Source organism: Ascidiella aspersa, chromosome 2 (genome assembly GCF_963924565.1).
Source record: "Ascidiella aspersa chromosome 2, kaAscAspe10.2, whole genome shotgun sequence".
NCBI classification, from domain to species: domain Eukaryota; kingdom Metazoa; phylum Chordata; class Ascidiacea; order Phlebobranchia; family Ascidiidae; genus Ascidiella; species Ascidiella aspersa.
In genome coordinates, this window is record NC_139448.1 from 29,659,841 (window position 1) to 29,679,986 (window position 20,146).

Genomic DNA, 20,146 nt, shown 5'->3' on the forward strand with positions numbered 1-20,146 from the left:
GATTCATTATTAGTTAAAGAGAAAGTTAAAAAAAACATATGTGAATATTTCAAAAGCACAATGCTATGTAGGAATTTAAATAGCAAACTTATCATATAATATATATAAAAACAAATAATTTACTGTTTTGTAGTATGACTTTGTTGTATTTTAGTACAGAAAATGCCATTTTTGTGCAGATTATATTTCACTGTTTATTATTAAAATAATAAAAACAACCAACAACTGTTTTTTATGCCCTTTCAAGTATTGGGTTTGTTTTAACAAATTCTGAATTTCTCTATAAAGAACTATCTATGGATTTCATCTTGCCATGCCATTGTTCTTCACTACACAATTTTGGTCATGGTGTGATTTGATTAAAGTCCCCTGTTTATTACTTTCTTTATTGTCTTCTTAAAATGATTTAACCCTAATCCCAAAATCTGAAATTCATTGCATTTCTTGCCTTCATCTAGGGTTTGCAGTGGCAAATTTTCAGGTGCGCAATCATGGTTATGAAAACCCGAGGTTCATAATAATAATATAACAAATTTATAGTTTTCCAAAATTAGTGAAATTTAATATTTGAAGGTGTACAAAACACACAGCCAGTTTGCATTTATTGGCACTTCATGACAAATTTAGGTTAAGCAGCGCAACATTTTGAGGTGTCTAGAATTAAGGTGTGCAAGTTACTGTTTCAAGTGTGAACATAATTTGCTTTAACAAAATCTCGGGTGTGCACGTGTAGACCAGTGCCACAGAATGCAGATTGGTCGATCCCTAGCTAAACCATTACTGCATTACAAAAAAGTATGAATTTTAATATGGCAGGACAAAAACTAAATTTCTGCCAAGTTTCAGGTTATGATAAATGATTCAGGTTATGATAAATGATGAAAAGTCAAACAGAAAGCCTTAACCATTTTTGTTTTTGATTTACTTACTGTTTTGTGTTTCTTATATAAATAAGAGCTCAACGAATAGAAGGGCTTCGTCAATAACGGTGGTGCGTAAGATATAATGGATAACAAACACTATTCAAACCTAAACGGTTACCCGGAGGTTAGTGAAAATATTAATTATTTTTAGTGAATTTTTTTCGATGAGTATAGACGCTTTATTAACAAAATAACTGTAGATCAACTCTCGAAATCGGATCGCGCTTGGAAAAGTCCAATGACATTTCACTTCACACTCATTTTAATCGCTGAATACCATATTGGTGTTTCAGTAATTAAAAATGATGACTTTTTAGTAATATTATGTCAGGCTTAAATTTATTTTCAGGTCACATCTTGTTTTATTTATAAAAATATTATTTTATATAAGGGTTTGCCTTTTTAAAAGTAACACTTCTCCAACCTACAACAGTAACAAAACAAACAACATGTGTGCTAAGTGGTGTTTCGTCAATTTTGGTGACTTCACGTCTTGACGTAATTTTGTGACACCATCTCTTAAAAAATGTCATGGAACCCCACAAACAAACAAAAAAGATCCTGTTTCCTGATTGATATTGGCTAGATGCAATTGCTTTTTTTGGAGAGTGTGTCTTGTAATTCAAATCGTGAATCAGCGAGTTAAAAATCAGGGAGAAAGCTCTCACGTATTTTGCAATTATGCGGATGCAGTGTATTGCCTTATGTTTCAGACTTATTGGACAGTCATGTAATGTGCCACGAAGTAATGCAGTTTTGAGTTTTGGTAACTGTGCGTGGCCGAATATAGCATTTTAGCCGCTCTGACGAAAAGTATGCCGCTATCACAGATGTTGACAAAAATTTTTTATATTGTTCATTGTTAGATAATATTATTCCAAGAGTTAATAGTCTTTGTTAATAACCTACAATAGTTCGGAATAGTTGAAAAGCAACAGCCGACATGACTTCCTATAAATTGGTGTACTTCAATGGTCGAGGTCTTGGCGAGATGTGCCGACTGCTTTTTGCCGAGGCCAATCAAAAATATGAGGATTTCCGTATCTGTAGTGCTGCCCAATGGGCCGAGGTAAAAGAACGTAAGTAATCGTGTACATCAATTTAAACTCGAAGGGTAAATCGGGTTGAAAAGCCACGGAGCGCTAGTTTCGACGAGGGTGCGTTTCAATACACTTTGGCAAAGGGCGCGCTGCCCCAAAAGCTACATAAACCCATGGTCTGTATAGTGTGGTACTGCCAAACGACTTAATTTTGATGAACACTACTCACACAATAAAATATTTGATTAGGCTCTTTTACTTTAAAAAGTGATGAATCTGAGGTTTTATATGCAGTAGGCTATAGCAGTCTATCTCTTGCATTTCGGTGTCATACAAAACGCCAAACGATACCCAGAATATTGAATATTTTTCGTGCTTACGTTTGACCAATGATTACTTTACTGCAGAAATGCCATTCAAGAAGGTGCCGGTTCTTTTTGTGGACGGAGCTCACATTGCAAACTCGCGAGCCGCGTTTCGCTTTTTGGCGCGCGAATTTGGTTTGGCTGGCAGCTGCAACATCGAGCAAGGCAAAATCGACGTTTGGTTGGAAACCTTCTCAGAATCCTTTCTCGAATTTCCTCACACGGAAACCGATCAAGTCAAAAAGGTTGTGTTGGAAAAGCTGTGTGGCTGCTACTCTTACTTTTATCTTACTTAAGTGATACTTAACTGCACAAATCGGTCAGTTACCAATGTTGAACACATTGTTTTTATCTGATACGTTTTGCTACACTCAGTGAATTAAGTTAGCCAATATAAAGGTAAGGTTGAGTAAAGTATAAGCTAGTAAATATTCGGTGTGCAATGCCTATATGGTAATTTTTTGTTGCTCTTAATTAATTTTCGAGCAATCTCATACTTGTCGAAGTATCGGGGTATTGATGTATCGAAAATAACTTGACTTGGGTCTTTTGTACAAATTTTTGACTTGCTGGATATTTTTGTGAGTAAATGCTTATAATCGGACGAGCTAATAACGACATGACTGGGACTTGACTTGACAACCGATTACTTGGACTGGGACTTGACTTGTTACTTCTGAAAGGACTTGACTTGGACACACAGTACTTTACAAATCAATTGTCTGACACTTAAGTCTTTTCAAATTACTTGTTTACAACACTGCCAATCACCCTTGATTGTAAATATTGTACAACCTGTTGATTTTACTCAGCTCACGTTTTATTCGTTTTTTGAGCAAATTTGGCTCTAGCCGCTGTGAAAGTTGACAGCATTACGCGCTGTGCTCGATTTCGAATTGTTACTCTTCAAACGTAAAACAACTCATTTTATTTGTCAGGCAGAAAAGATCAAAGAAGCTATGGAGAAATTTGTAAAACCGAAGTTGAGCCTGCTGAACGAGGAAATCAAAAAGACAAAGGGACCTTATCTATTCGAAAAGGTTAATATAGCGACATTGACCCCTTCACTGCGCACTTTCCAGACATTAAGTGTTACATTTAAAGTATATTAGGTTTTATTAAAAGATATATAGAGTCCTACTATGTATGTTAAAAAACCCTCCTGGCTGTTTTAATTTAACCAATTTCTCTACAAATTTCACATTGATTCTAAATACCGCAATTTGACTTAATTGCAATACTTTCTCTTTTTTTATTCGCCACATAGCCTACTTGTAAAAAATTATTATTTATTGGGTTAATTAGGGGCGTACAAACATTACAGGATATGTAAAGTCAAACCCCAATACATTATTTAACGAGTTAGGTAAGTACTGAGTAGCAGGGTTATGATGACTTAGGTCAATTACTTGATGACTTGACTTAAGTGCACTTAAGTAACTCTTTTCAAATGACTTTACTTGACTTGACTTTGGAATTGCACTTGACTTGTTATTTATTTGAAAAGATGAATGAAAGACACACACAAACATATGTGTTTAATAACATCTGTGATCTAGCCCCTCGGAAGTTGCTTTATGACCAACGATTACGGCTTCCGTATCAATAGTACACCGAAAAGCCATCGCAGACTCGCCGAATCTGTCGATCTATGATGCAAGCAGAGCAAGCCAGAAAAACAACTGGCCTGCAGTGAGGTTCGAACTCACGACCTCCGGTCAAGCCGGGACCGTCGCTCTACCAACTGAGCTATGCAGGCTCAGAGAGGAGCGAGTCGAGAAACAACCATGCGCCAATACTTGCACATTTTGTTAGTACAAGCAACTTCACACTGGGGGATCATCAGTCCGTATCAATCAATGAAAGACACACACCAACATATGTGTTTAATAACATCTGTGATCTAGCCCCTCGGAAGTTGCTTTATGACCAACGATTACGGCTTCCGTATCAATAGTACACCGAAAAGCCATCGCAGACTCGCCGAATCTGTCGATCTATGATGCAAGCAGAGCAAGCCAGAAAAACAATAAGTATAGTTTCTAGCATGTTACAGTAAGCTAATTACAGAACAGTATTAGTTTTATGTATTTCGGGAGGCCGAGTGTCGAGCCAGGCTTTTATGTTGGGTCTTTGCGACACCGTCTTCTGTAGTTCATCCACCGCGGGAAAATCTTCTACTGTGGTACCGAATTTATCATTCAGGAATTCTATGAGCGCGTAGATGGCGACGTCTCCGGCGGAAAACTAAGAGATCATAGTTTTTTTTAGAAAAGTCGCACCCGCTTTGTAGGTTGCTTAATAATTGTATTATTTTTTATATAACTTAATGACGTTAAGTCACGGTCAAGGTGTTAATAAAATAAAGTATGAGTCAAGTCTTTTCAAATAAATAACAAGTCAAGTCCCAGTTAAGGTATAATTAGAACAAGTCAACTTGTTAAGTCCTTGTCATAAAAATAAAATGTTTAACTATTATAACTGATAAAATATCAAGTAAAAAATAACCTCAACGCATCATGTTGTAAGTAAAATGTTTTCTGTGCAATAGTTAAGATAAATAACCCAGTTTTATAAAAAACAATTGGACGTAAGTGCCCTTAAGTCAATGCATTGACTTAAGTCATAACAACACTGCCACTCAGTACACCTAAGTGGTTAAATAAATTACCGTGTTTGTTTGTACGCCACTAAATACCTCCTGAATAAATTTAAATTGCCCTTCATGTCTGGAAAGTGCGCAGTAGAGGTGTCAATGTCGCGATATTAACCTCTGCAAATATATAAGGTCCTCTTGTCTTTTTGATTTCCTCGTTTAGCAGGCTCAACTTCGGTTTCACGATTTTCTCCATAACTTCTTTGATCTTTTCTGCCTGACAGATATAAGGAGTTGTTTTACGTTTGAAGAGTAACAACTCAAAATCGAGCTCAGCGCGTAACGCAATGAGACTCTTACGGGGGCAAGAGCCAAACTTGCTCAAAACGAGTAAATCGTAAGCTAAACAAAGTTAACAGGATGCATAATATTTACAACCAAGAATGCTGGGCAGTGTAATTTGAAAACGACTCAAGTCTCAGACAATTGATTCGTAAAACAATGTAAGTCCCCGTCAAGTATTTCCAAAAAATGATAAGCTAAGTCCCTGACATTGGTTGCCCAATCAAGTACCAGTCAAGTCATTATTAGCTGGTCTGATTATAAGAAATAACTCACAAAAAGTCCAACACAAGTCATTTGTTCAAAAGACAGGAGTCAAGTTAAGTTATTTTTCCGAAACGACTTTAGTAAGTTTGAGTTAATTGAAAAAACAGTGAATCAAGGGCACTGACTTAAATTATTACAACCAGGGCTGCGGAGTCGGTTAAAATAAACCCGAGTCCGACTCCCGAGTCCGATTCCGGCCAAAAAAATAAACCCGAGTCCGACTCCCAAGTCCCGAGTCCCGAGTCCGACTCCGGCCAAATGTAAGATTTTGTCGAGTCCGGAGTTCAGCTAAGACTCTACAGTATAGGCCTACCATACGTCATCTTTTAGGAGGATTTGTCCTCTTTTCTTAAGAAAACTGAATGGTCCTCCGAGGACGCTCAAAGATGTCCAAATGTCCACTTTTTTTCGCATTTCGAGTTAGTTTCTCATACTTTTTTGCGCTAGCTCTATGTTAATATTTAATTTTTGCAATGATTCCAATGGTTTCGCTGTGTTGTACACCACTCCTACAGCGCTGAACAAACTCTGTTTTGACCAACTTTAACATTAAAACGGCAAAAAATTTTCGCGCACGGCGCGAATCTTTTCTACTTATATGTTAACTTTATTTAGCACAAAGTCTCTTTGAGTGCCATTGCATGTTTTCATATCATTGAAGGTATAACGGCCCTATTTCAAGTTTTGCTAACTTATAGATAAACGATAAAATTCATCCACCGTTCGAACTATTTTTTATCCATGTTTTATTTAATTGGATAACAGGCTAGCAACAGGGGACTCAAACTTTTTCGCGCGAATCGATAATGTTTTTGCAATATTGCTGCTGTTGTTGTGTGTTATCCCATCTTTTGAAACACGATAACGCAAAGTTTAATTTGTGCGCTTTCATTTTTATTTGCGCTGGCATCGCTGGCTTACAACTGTGGAGTGAATGCCCTCACAACACGTTTGTCAAAATCAACTCGTGCACGAGCAATTTGTTGTGTGCCCAATGCTAAAAGCCTCCTGAATTTACAGTTTAGCACCAATTAAACCTAATTTTTTTCGCGCTTTGCGCGACCCACGACAAACTTCATTATTAACGAGTTGTCTCAGTGATATTTGATTAAAAATGCCGAAGTGCTTTTCGTAGAGAGGGGGGGCGCAAGGCATGGGAAAATTACCAAGGGGGACACGGCTGAAAAAGATTAGGAACCAATTGTCTATGGCATCAGGTGGTTCTCAGCAGACGCTTTCTTTAAATTTAGACAACAATAAAGCAAAATATAAGCTATACATTAAAATGCTGAAAAGGAAAACTCTGTTTACTGATGAGTTCGCCAGAAGTATCCGTGTTTCAGAAAAGAACGTGTTAATTTCGAAGCTGAATGCAATACTTGGATATGGCACGTTTTTCTCAAACCTAACAATTCTACTTTCGTTTTACTTGCAGGCAAGAAAATGTCCTTTTTTAAGGCGCTGAAAATATGGTAGCCCTATTGTATTTTAACCATTTACGCAACTAAATTAAGGTGGATTTTTCGCAATCCACTCATATTGATGTCATAATTCATCCACCCGCGCGCATTACATAGTTTAACAATATTTCACCATTTGCTATTACACATTTACAACTTACATTTTGCCGCCTTAACAGTTTTAAAATTTGATACTGCGCATGCGTACGTCGGACTCGGGACTCGGGTAGTTTTACGTGGTCTTACCCGAGTCCCCGAGTCCGACTCCGGCGAAACAAACCGACTCCGTCGAGTTCCGAGTCCCGAGTCCGACTCCGACTCCGCAGCCCTGATTACACCACTGAATTGCTGTTTGTTGAACAGGTATCCCTCGATACCGTATATACTTCGCGATATGGGACTATGCGAAACTCAATCTTAGACATCTTACAATTGCACACCGTACTGTTTGCCTATTAGTAGCCACGTGGCTTTTCCAACACAACCTTTTTGACTTGATCGGTCTCCGTGTAAGGAAATTCAAGAAAGGATTCTGAGAAGGTTTCCAACCAAACGTCGATTTTGCCTTGCTCGATGTTGCAGCTGCCAGCCAAGCCGAATTCGCGCGCCAAAAAGCGAAACGCGGCTCGCGAGTTTGCTATGTGAGCTCCGTCCACAAAAAGAACCGGCACCTTCTTGAATGGCATTTCTGCAGTAAAACGATAATTAGTCAAGCACGAGAAAAGTAGTAATGGCCATGGTTTTGGTTGGCGTTCTCTGTGACACCGAAACCGAAATGCAGAAGATAGCCTGCTATTATAAAACCTCAGATCCATCACTTTTTTAAAGTGAAATAGCTTAATCAAACACTTATAGTTGTAAGAAAGTGTGCATCAAAGTTATGTCGTTTTACACGAATCACTATATAGACCAGGGTTTTTTGAGCCGCGCCCCCTTGACACAATTCGTCGAAACGCCCCCTGGTAAAAAATAGCGCCCGCTGGCACTTTAGGTTAAAATTAATGTAAACCAGTGTTTTTTTCTTAACCGGGGTGCTGCGACACCCTGGGGTGCTATTTCTAAATATAGGGTACCGAGAGATATTTGAGAACCTTTAAGAACCTGATGTGCTCAACTCTTGCAACTATTTTTGTAAAGATTAGATAAATCAATTATATCGTTCCAGTTCCGTTTATTGTAACGTTATACTGAATTACCAACGAAAAAATCTTGTAGGGGTGCCGCGAATTATTGTTATTTCTGAGGGATGCCGCTATCCATAAAAGGTTGAGAAACACTGTCTGATGTACACGATTACTTACGTTCTTTGATCTCAGTCCATTGGGCAACACTATTGATACGAAAATCCTCATAGTTTTGATTGGCCTCGGCAAAAAGCAGTCGGCACATCTCGGCAAGACCTCGACCATTGAAGTACACCAATTTATAGGAAGGCATGTCGACTGTTGATTTTGAACTATTCCGAATGTTGTATCAACAAAGACTATAAACTCCCTGCAATTTTCAAATTCTCGAATAGCGTTATCTTAATATTAACGATATAACAAATTTGCGTGAGCATCTGTAACAGCGGAAGAATTTTCAACAGAACTAAGCCGAATTCGACCACGCACAGTTACCAAAACTGCACTACTTCGTGACACATTACATAACAGGCGCAGAAGTCTTAATCATAAGGCAATAACTGATTCCACATAAGTGCAAAAAACGTGTCCTAGTAACTTCAACCTCAGCGAGCTTCGTGCGCTGGGATTTCGATATTGCAAGATTTCCGGAAGTTAAGCCGATAATCCTGTAGCAGTTTAGCAAACCAGGAAAACACACTTTTAGCACAAATATGATAAGCTAAAAGAAATACCCGGCGTTGCCAAGGTTAAATAGAGGATTTATCAGTTTAATTCTAATTGTTAAAAATTAATTACACCCACAATAACCTCGATATTGTACGAAGTCTACCTGAATTTTGTCTGGTTAAACAAATTGAAACAAACCATAATGCTATAGGCTCTTCATCATCGTACATTACGTTGTGACATGTTATTAAACCGTAGCCTCATGTTGTAGCCCACGGCTATAAAAGACAAATGTCGTTATCATCATAGTAAACCAAAAAGTAATGTTACGGATAGCGTGAGATCTTCGTCATAGGCATCGTGTGTCTGCCTAATGGTTAACCACAATCAGAGTAACACGCCACAGTCTGCGTGAAAGCGGCATTACGAAAATGGCGTGTTTAACTATGATCTATTCTATTCGAAAAGGTTAATATAGCGACATTAATACCTCCACTGCACACTTTCCAAACATAAAGTGTTACATTTAAAGTATGTTAGGTTTTGTTAAAATATGTATAGAATCGTACAATATATGTTAAGAACCATCCTGGTTGTTTTAATTTCAACAATTTCTCTACAAAATTGTCAAATACCGATTTGACTTAATTGCAATACTTTCTTACTTTTATTCACCACATAAAAAAATTATTATTTATTGGGTTAATTAGTGGCGTACAAACATTACAGGATATGTAAAGTCAAACCCAAATAATTTATTTAACCAATTAGGTAGGTAGCCTACTGAGTAGGAGTGTTGTAAAGACCTAAGTCAATGACTTGATGACCTGACTTAAGTGCACTTATGTCAGTGTTTTTAAATGGCTTGACTTAACGCTCTTGGGCAAAATAACATGACTTGACTTAAGTTTTTTGGAGAAATGACTTTGGTTGAATGAAGTCTTGAGAGTTTAATTGCTCTTATTATGACTTGGAATTTGACTTTGACTTGGAGTTGTTCTATGAAAAACTTTAAAGGGACTTCAAAGTGATTTTAAAATGACTCGTTTCATCACTGCTTGGGTAGTATTTATAATGCAATGTTCTGTCGCGATGTTAGGCATCGAATCAACTAGGATTAAAAATGGGATTTAAAATGCTTTGGATAACGTTAGCCTACACTAAATCCAACAGCATCACATTGCCGCAAAAATTATTTTTGAAAAATAAATGTATTTGACTAAAAAAAGAATAATAAAATTGATGCTTAAATTAAACAAATGTTCTTCGATATTAAGTTATATAAAAAAAACATATTTTTCAGTTTTCTGCCGCTGACGTCGCCATCTACGCGCTCATAGAAATCATGAGTGGTAAATTCGGTACCACAGTAGAAGATTTTCCCGCAGTGGATGCACTACAGAAGACGGTTGCACTAAGACCCAACATTAAAGCCTGGCTCGACACCCGGCCTCCCGAAATACATTAAAATATTACTGTGTTCTGTGATGAGCTTACTGTAACATCCTAGCAACTATAGTTATACAGGCTAAAAATAAACTATTTACAAAATATGCCAATAGATTTGCTATTATTATTAATCTACTCAATGAGAAGATGTGCTCTGGCTGATGTAAATCATTTTTATAGTCAATGAAATTTAAAAAAAGTCGCGGACCCCTTAAACCTCCTCAATACCCCAGTTTAAGAACAGCTAGTTTATTGCAGTGAAATTTATTGCAGTGTGTTGTTGTTATGAGGTTTTTCGACAATAAACGGGCACGAGCGTCTTTCCAAGTGTTTTTTTGGCCGATTTCTTTTTTTAGCGCTTTTAGGCGCCAAATCGTTGGTCAAAAAGCGACTTTAGAAGAGCAATTATTCTAATGGAACGTTAGGCCACTATAGCTTTCGTCTGCTACGGCATATCGAAACAAAATATTTTATTGGGATTATCGAATATGGACATTTACACATAAAGCCCTTTGAAATAATAAAGAAGAGCTAAATAGTAGCAAAAATGGTTTGATTGGACAATATATGATTGTAAAATAATATGCTACCATCAAAGTTGATGTCTGAAAGTGTTACGTAAGAGCATAACGTCACGTTTTTAACTAACTTTATGACGTTATGCATAAGTAACCTCCGGAAACCGTGTATAGCACTGTGTTTATTTTGTTAACGTTTTACGTTGGTTAGGTTGCTTACAATACAACAGCTGCAATACAAAGATGTTAAAATGTTATCGATTTGCTAAAAAAAGTGTAGAAAAATACAAAACTATTATCGGATTGTGCAAATTATTACTTATCGATAGCTTCCTAAAAAACGGTGCGCCTTGAAAGGTTGCCAGGTGCATCGCGTGCTAAAGAAAAGTTATTTTCAAATATAAAGCATATACTTTTTTAATTTCTTCTTCTTCTTGTTCGGCTTAGCTCATAGATCCTACATTATTTTAAGATATGCTAATATGAATCCTTGGTAATAACATATTATTCTATATCGTATTGTTGCCCGAACCTTTTATTTTAGGATAAGACACTGGCGCGGCCTTATACTAAAACGATTTTATTAAAACCGACTTCGAAACATAATACAGACTGCCATTTACGTAGTTGAAAGAGCCCCAAAATGCAGTATGGAGTAGCCATTGCCTCGCATTCCACCCAACCTGGTTACGCCCTTCTTTCAGTAAATCATTCATCCACGAGATTTTCTTGATTATTATATTTAAGATAAAAAGAGTGTAAAATGTACATTATATTGAAAGGGTACAGTTGTATTTAGCATTGATTTGCTTGATATCTTCGCTGGAAAAATCGTCACGTTGTGTTTCAAGGGGATTTCCGTCTCTAAAAAGAAAAAACAGAAGCACATTGGAGCGACTTTAATTAAGATGTTGCGGCGGATCCAAAGTACACACGGGTTTCGCCAGTATAAACACCGTGCAATTTTATGGAACATTGGTCTTTCAAACATTTATTTGGTTGTACAAAATGTAAATTAGGGTTTCCTACACTGATGGGGTCCGGGGACCCCCTGGGGTACTTGGACAGTTTTAGGGAGTAATTTAAGGCTAAACGAAGTCTTAGTGAATAACTGGAAAAAATAAAATAAATATCTTCGAATAAAAGACTATGATTAAAACCGCTTTGGCGCCTTCTCCTTGAAGTAGTTTGACTTGATTTTAATCTATTCATTGTCTACTTGTTTTTTTTATTCTATTCAGGTCTACTTGTTTTAAATACATTTTATTCCGAGCATGGTCCTCGCGAACCAAAATTTATTGTAGGGCCAAAGCAAACTTTGTGTTCCTTCTTGTAAACAGCAGCGCGAACATAGACATATAAATTGGTTTACAGACAATACAAATCGCTATACAGTCGCATGTAAATTCAGAGTTTGGCATGCAATGTTTAAATACAACTTTACAAGGAGCTGTACACTAGCCTATAGAGCTTGTACGCAAAAAATATTTCATCAGGTTTCTTTCCGAAAATTTACTGTAGCTTAACTTTGTAAAAAATACAAATTAAATACAAGCTTAGTTACAGGTCAGTGATAGTCGGGCCCGAATTGATTGAGAAGTCGTAGGAATTGTAATGCATCGTCGAATTTACGTCGTAAGGAGAACCAAAAGACTCCGTTTCTTGTTTCCTGAAGTTGAACCTACTTCCTGAAAATCAAGGCATTCTTGTAGAGACAATGTAAAACTTCATATGGGCACTGATTTAAAGATGTTTAAATCCAAAGTTTGTTGCCGCATCTGAAAAGTATCGTTATAGCAATTTAAGAGACGACAGGACGAAACGTCGAAAAGGGTGGTGACTATAAAGTTTTACTGTACACTAAGGATACCAGTCTTTGAGTCTTTAAGGGAGGAATATGAACAAAACTCGGAGAACCACTGATGTAGACCAATTCGTTTTCCCGCGCTTTTGTAGGCATTCGCGCGCTTTCTGACACGGGTCAGCTAACACGCTCATGTAGAGAGGCTTTTTAAGACAGTAAACACCAAGTCATTCAACTTGGAATATCCGCAATTTAGGGAGTTTTTATAAATCTTTGTCAAAACAAATTGTTAAAAAAGATTAATACACTTACTTTTCGGAATGTTCTTCCAAACGATTATCACGTGATTGTCTCTGTCATCACGTGACTGTTCGTGCCAGAATCCAATTGCGTGCATAAGCTCGTGAACAACTGTGCCGAGCCTCTCACATCCGTTAGCTACTGACACCTTAACCAAATAGTTGATTATATTTTCCTGCAAAATGTTTCGATTTTTTTTCTAACCCAAAACAAAAACTTCGCACTATATACAGTTTATGACATTGTTATAAAAAAACCTTTTTTAATAACTTAAGTTACGGACCAAGTCCAAGCCACCCAAATTAAGCCCCAGTCCACGTCATTAGTTACGCAAGTCTATTCCTAAACATTGATATCGAAATTAAATGTTAAACTTTGAAAATTAGTACTAAATATATTTCATTCCAAGCAACATTTCACATCACAAAAACTATAAACGAAATTAGTAGCAAGCGATTTTTTGACGCAAAGTTAAAAAAATAACAACATTTTATTTATTTTTTATTAATAAACGTCATTTGCATAAAGTCACTGAAGTTCAAGTCGAGTAATTTTGGCAAATGACCTTAATCAAGTCAAGGTATTTACCTGCAGTTAAGTCATAGCATTACTAGGTTATACAATACACTGTAACTTAATAAACACCCATACAACATGTTAAGTGAACAGGTATAAGCTGGCTGTAACTTTCAGAATAACTTTAAAACAGAGAAATTATAAATCGACGGTTAAGCATGTGCTTGCATGCTAAGCATCAAGCACTATCAATTACCAACTTTACGCCGCAAACAACTCGTACTTATTAGCGACAGCTTAAATGTATGCGATAAAGGCGTTGATTTTTACCTTCTGCACACCTCTCTGTCTTCCAACTTCAGACGAACAGCCACTCGTTTCGATGAACTTGATGTAATCTTCTTCGTTCTTCCTTCTGCGGATAAACTTCACGCAGGTTTCTTCTCTGAAACGTTTAATACCCGCTCGGATCGCTCTTTTTTTCAAGGGACCTTAAATTCAGATGATAGAGCACGGATTATCGTGACCGAAAGCGTTTTCGCCAGCATTTTTTCTCTTTTCGTGTTGTGTTTTATGGATCAGCGCCATTTTTTGTTGGAACGCTCCAAAAAGGTGAATGTGTTAAACAGTAGCCAAAAAACGAAAAGTTTGACCTTTCTATACGTATAGTCGATTTTAATTTGTTGAAAACGCCAATATTCATGTCACACCAATAATGAGAAGCTGCGCTTTGGCGGCATCCTTATTTCACAGTCGTATTAAGCTCAAATCGCATGTACCGTAGGTCAATACCGAGCTTTTGAAAAACAGAAAGTAATAAGTAGGGCAAATATTTTTTGACTTGTTGTCAAAAAGTCAAAATTTTGTCAAAATTTACATGTTAGGTCAAAATTTGCCAAAATTATTGCAATTTAAAATCGATTAAAAATACACAGAATTAGTTTACAAAATTAAAAAACACTATATAGTCAACTATTGTTTAGTTAAAATTTTATTGAGAAAATTTAGTTTTGAGTTGTATTTAACGACATATTTACTGTATTATGTCTTCAATAGAGCAAAATAAATATGGTATACGCGAGCTTGCAGAATTAAACATCCAGGCCTTTATCACATTGCTCAGCTAGAACTTTTTATGCTCAGCTAGAACTTTGATTTTACATTATAGTTGTTTATCTTTGAAAACAAATGTATTGAACAGTATTGGCTGTCTTTTCGATAACTAGATTTTTGCTAAAATTTTGAAATTATCTTTAAGTTGTAGGCTTATTTCAACTGTTTACACAACAATTTTCTAAAATCCTTTTTTTAAATGACAAACATAACAATAAGCATTTTCATGAGTTTTGAATAAACTCGAAAAAATATCTGATTTGTTTTGTTCGTACGTCAGTAAAACATCAAAAACGTGTGGTTGACAACGCCAAGACACTAATGCAGTACTTTAACACAAAAATATGCTGTTTTAATCAATGTATTTTATAAAAGGTCAAGATTTTGTCAAAAAAATATATTTTTAGGTCAAATGTTGTCAAAATTTTAATTTTTTAGGTCAAAATTTTAATTTTTTAGGTCAAAATTTCTCATTTTTAGGTCAATAAATATTCGCCTCAGTAATAAGCAACTAGGGCGATTCTAAACGTCGGTTTGTCTATGGCAAATAGTGATTGTTGTTTATAGCAACTCACTCATGCCTTTGGTGAACTTGTATGGAATCCGAACAAAGTTTCCCTTCTTAGGCCAGGGACGGTAGTTTCTGGGAGCCGCAGCGTTTGGTGCTTTTCCAATTCCGTACAAAGCCGATATCTCGGCGATGTTACCCTCTGCAAAGATTGCAGGAAATTGCATTTATTTATCTTTAGACTCAATTATATGAACACCAGATCACTGTTGTAAACAAATTATTTTTAAGTGATTTCGCGGTAAGCAAGTCAAATCAAAAATACATTACTAATAAAACCCAAACCAAGTAGGCTAATTGCCATAACACATTTAATTTCAAGTCGCATAAAAAATGCTTTAAACCTTTTTAGTTTTTGACATAATTCTATTCCGATTGATTTGAGTACAAAAAAATTTGTCTCAAAAGCTGTATAGTCAAGTCAATTGGTTGACCCAACAGTCTAAAGTCGCACCAGGGTCATTAAAAAAAGAGCAATTTAAGGGCACGTGAAGACATTACTACAACGCTACAAATTAATTGAGTCTAAAGTCAAAATAATTGTTTTAAAAGCTGTATAGTCAAGTCAATTGGTTAACCCAACAGTCTAAAGTTGCGCCAGGGTCATTAAAAAAAGAGCAATTTAAGGGCACGTGAAGACATTACTACAACGCTATAAATTAATTGAGTCTAAAGTCAAAATATTTGTTTTAAAAGCTGTTTAGTCAAGTCAATTGGTTTACCCAAAAGTCTTAAGTCGCGTCAAGTTATTACGAAAGAGCAGAGGTCACTTTAAGACATTACAACGCTATACCAGGGTGCTACCTAGCGGTATATCAGCTGCTGTGATAACCCTGAAGCTACAGCACTTACTGCCCACCACAATATCCCCTTCAAACAATCCGCTTGAGGCGCAGCGCGGGAGCAAGCAGTTTGGTGTTTTTGCGTCAGCCAGACTCACTGAATAAGAAAAAACAAAATAAATAGAAAGAACTGCTACAAACATATATATAGAGAGTTATCCTCAACAAGCAACATATCAATGGGTAGATACCTAACACTGATGAGGTTAGCTGGTATCTGCTGCCGAAACGTCGGTTTATACTTCTTTTACACCAGAAGAGCGATTGCTATCTATTTTGCTATATAGTTATATAATATATCAAATAATTTTATACTATATATAGCACCTAAATAAAGGAAGGCCAGACATACGGTACTATATGTCTGTCTTTGATTTACCCCTGCGCCGTAGATTTTTAAGGCATAAACTTAAACAACGACTATGTTGGATATGTTTTGTTCAGTCCGAAAACCTGATTGATTAAGATGTAGGGCTTCTCAAACAAAAACAAAATTAAAAAATTAAAGCGTTGTTGTTTATTATTTATTATTCGTACCGGTACCGTATATTCCTTGCAAAAAAGTTATACTTTTTATTATGTTAAATGCCTTAATTTCTTTAACTAACCTGTAACGACTGACAAGCACCACAATACAAAAATCACCTTCATATTGTTTCAATCTGAAGTTGCTTTTGAACAGCGTCAGAATAGGTTTGTGTAGGTATTCTAAACTCAAATAACAACGATTTGTTCTAAAACTATATAAAATCTCACTTTCCGGTTTTCATGAGAACAGCTTAGTATGCTGGTTACACGGAAAACAATACAAACGGTATTCAGCATTTCCTCAACATATGTGAACTGAATATGTACAGTACAGCGGGCCGTATTACAGCAATATTTGTTAACACGACGTGTTGAACCAAAGTTTAGTTGGGCTACCCCACGGAAAGCTATCCAAATTAAAACCATATAAATTTAGGTCGATTTTCTTAGGCATAAAATGAACAAATGTTGTTCTATAGAAACATTGATGAACTTATTGAATTTTAGGATACATTTTGAGTACAAATCTATTAAGTTATGTTAAACAATTATTGGTACCGGTACTCTAAGTTTTACTTAAGTTTTTTGCCTAAACCTACGAACAAAGAATTGGATTGTAAAAATTCCTTATAACATCACCATGAGTAGATTCAATACAAATAACCGCACGTGATATTCAACAGGATTCTGTGTGCAAATGCTGTAGCCGGGGTTCAGTCCGAAAAGACTAACAGCCATATGGTCACACCGAAAAAGCGAGATTCCCAAATATAAGTCGGGTCACAAAGCAGTTAACTTTGCGTAAATATAGTGACGTACATAAGACAATTTACAACAGGGACTCGAACCGTTTGACTTTTCCGGTTCAGGTTCGGTTCGGGTTCAAGGTTTTTTTCGAAATCCGGTTCAGTTCCGGTTTCGGTTTGGAGGAATTTAAAAGTTCCGGTTCAGCTCCGGTTCGACCATCGCTATTTCAAAACCGGTTCATAAAGTTCCGGTTCGGTTCCGGTTCGACTCCCTGAAAATTATCCATAAAGCAGTACTCCTGAAGTCAATAGCATAAACGGAATATAAATTCATAAAGGCTCGGGAAAACAGATGTCTCATAGGAATGAAGACGAATATCGCCCCACTCATCTGCTTTAAAGTAAACTTAAACAAAAAGTGAAGCAAAATTGCGCATTTGCGATTTGCAATTTACGGCTTTGCCAAGAATCATAAAACTAAAATAGGGAAGTTAAACCTTTAAAGTGCACTGTTAACTCTCCGTCATTGTATTTAAAAAAATATTCAACTAGTTAAGTGCAAGATAACGTCGGGCGGTTGAATGCAGTGAAATGTTTTATTGAAAAATATGAAGAATATATTTTTTGTGAGTGGCTATTTAACCGGATGGCTCTTCAAAAGTTGCACCAATACGTGATTATATGTCGATTTCCACTACTTTGGTGTCCGGATGAATAGCCTCTTCAATATTATTTTTGTAAAACCATAGATTCTGGAACCTTTATATATAAACCAAGTTGTGATTGCATGTAAAACAAAACTGGGCACTGGTCCGGAATCCTTGCACTGCAAACATTATTTTGGTTAGAATGTGAGTAAGCATTTGGGTTTGGGTAGACTAGGCAACTTAAAAAAACACTTATTAAAAAAGTGGACGCTATGGTAGGATTCTAAACCAGCGCCCAAAACTTGATTTGACAAAGTAGAACTTTTAGTTTTTACTTTCATAGTGAAATCTAATCTGACACCACGCCCCTGCTACCTGCATTGTCGGAAACTTTACGTTTTGTGTGTTGAATATAGTTTTTATTGTTTAGTAGTGAAACAATTTAACCAATTACATTTTGGCGCTCTTTCACTATTGTACGTAAAAATTAATAAAAAAAATTTTCTTCAAATGCCGCTTACCACAACGCATATTGTTTTGGTTAGGGTGCGGGTTAGCGTTTGGTTGAGGGTGGGTCAAGATATTATTAATAATAAACAAAATATTACTTGACCCACCCTTACCCAAACGCTAACCCTAACCCAAACAATATGCGTTGTGGTATGTGGTATTATTATTATTTTTTTTTGCATAACTTTTCATGTACAATAGTGAAAGAGCGCCTACATTTCTAATGATCATATAAAATGTCTTACAGAAATTGTAACGGTTGGGTCACACCAGATGCGTCTTGCATTACTGTAAAAGGTTTTTAAACAACACTTTCTGTTGCAGAAAGTTGGGCGCTGGTCTAGAATCCTACCACAACGTTGAAATGATTATTAAGCAATGCATAATATGTGGGTTAGGGTGTCGGTTAGTGTTTGGGTGTGGGTAGGTCAAGTAATATTGTTTAACACTATTACTGGACTCACCCAAACCCAAACGCTAACCGGCACCCTAACCAAAATAATGTTCGTTGTGGTAGGATTCTAGACGAGCGCCGAAAGTTGAAATATTTAAACTTCAACACTTTCAGTTAGACGACACTAGTGCTCTGGACGACACTAGTGCTTTGCGCCGGACGCTAATGCCAGAAGCAAAACGGGTCCTGTGTGAACCTACCTTAATTGAGAGATGTAACTAGCGTTTAATGAGAGTCTGCGGCGGCCTATAAGTCTTCTACACGTTTCTTGTCTCGACTGATCCCAAAGAGCAGGAAGCTAAAATACCTTTCCTATTTCACTCAGTCAACATGTCTTGTTGAGTATGTATTCACAAATCTTAAAACACAAGATAAGAATACAGTAATTTAAGCCGTATTATAAAAGATGTGTTAAGTAGAATTCACCATGATGCGCCAAAAACACTCTGGGTGCTGGTCACACCTCAGTGTAAACCCTACATTTAGTTATACTATAACCTAAAACAAGTGTTTTGTTAAAAGCATTGTCAGAGTAAAAAACTTGGCGTTAAACACTTAACAGGAGTCAATATTTCATAAAAATGCCATGAAATTTGGCGTTGGCTGGAATCCTACTACTTTTTTTTACAGTAACGAAACAAGTTGTCAAACATGAATTTGCTGGGAAGAAATTAATAATGATATACTTAACCTACCCAAACTCTATCGCAACCCAAGCCAAACAATGATGGCAATAGAAATGGATGAAAATGTGGTGAATTCTTAGGTAGGATGAAAAAATGGCGACCAGCGACAAAATTTTATTTGGTATAGTAATTAATTTATCCAAATCATTAAAAAACTTAATTTGTCTTTTAAAGGCAGATGCTGTGTTTAGGTTATATAATGCAAATATTTTATATGTTTTTGTCTTGCCTTACCTGTTATACTTACCTGTTTTAATAAGGTTCATCATAAAGGCTTCCTGTCAAGTCTACATTCTATTGCCCAAGTGCATTAAATATTTGTGACTGCCAAATTTCCCACAAAAAACATTTTGCTGAAATTAAACCCCAAAATTCTATCATTTTTACTCCAGAAAGCGATATTTTTTTCCTGTAAATTCAAATGCCCAATGTGGTAAGTATTCAGTGCCAAAAATTTTAAGCGGAAAGGAACTCAATTGCAATCAGGTTCTGTGGCAGGTGGAAACCGTAATAAATTTGTGTGTATATATATTTGAATAAGTTAATTGCGCATCTAATTTCAGTAAAGGTTGACGTGTGCTACAATTCGAACCTCATGTGTGCTGCAAAACTGAGATATCTACCATGATATTCATACTATCCCCCTGCTCAACTTAATATGTTTGTCTTGATTTTTACT

The 20,146-nt window shown here is 36.4% G+C and overlaps 3 protein-coding genes across 3 annotated transcripts; 1 reads left to right on the forward strand and 2 right to left on the reverse strand.

Annotated features, from left to right (window-relative positions):
- Positions 1 to 1,866: 1,866 nt before the first annotated feature.
- On the forward strand, positions 1,867 to 2,624 carry LOC146164767 (hematopoietic prostaglandin D synthase-like). Its single transcript, XM_083380819.1, has 2 exons — positions 1,867 to 2,002; positions 2,371 to 2,624. The coding sequence occupies exons 1-2, from the start codon at positions 1,867 to 1,869 to the stop codon at positions 2,622 to 2,624; spliced, it is 390 nt and encodes a 129-aa protein (XP_083236945.1).
- A 1,768-nt stretch (positions 2,625 to 4,392) lies between these two features.
- On the reverse strand, positions 4,393 to 8,523 carry LOC146164768 (hematopoietic prostaglandin D synthase-like). The gene is made up of 4 exons (XM_083380820.1): positions 8,295 to 8,523; positions 7,479 to 7,681; positions 5,100 to 5,201; positions 4,393 to 4,575 (listed from the first exon to the last, which is right to left on the reverse strand). Exons 1-4 carry the CDS (start codon positions 8,428 to 8,430, stop codon positions 4,393 to 4,395), a joined length of 624 nt encoding a protein of 207 aa, XP_083236946.1. The 5' UTR covers positions 8,431 to 8,523.
- Positions 8,524 to 12,313: 3,790 nt separating this feature from the next.
- Positions 12,314 to 19,733, reverse strand: LOC146164769 (zinc metalloproteinase nas-7-like). Its single transcript, XM_083380821.1, has 6 exons — positions 19,715 to 19,733; positions 15,907 to 15,993; positions 15,062 to 15,196; positions 13,704 to 13,864; positions 12,870 to 13,032; positions 12,314 to 12,441 (listed from the first exon to the last, which is right to left on the reverse strand). Exons 1-6 carry the CDS (start codon positions 19,731 to 19,733, stop codon positions 12,314 to 12,316), a joined length of 693 nt encoding a protein of 230 aa, XP_083236947.1.
- Positions 19,734 to 20,146: the final 413 nt, after the last annotated feature.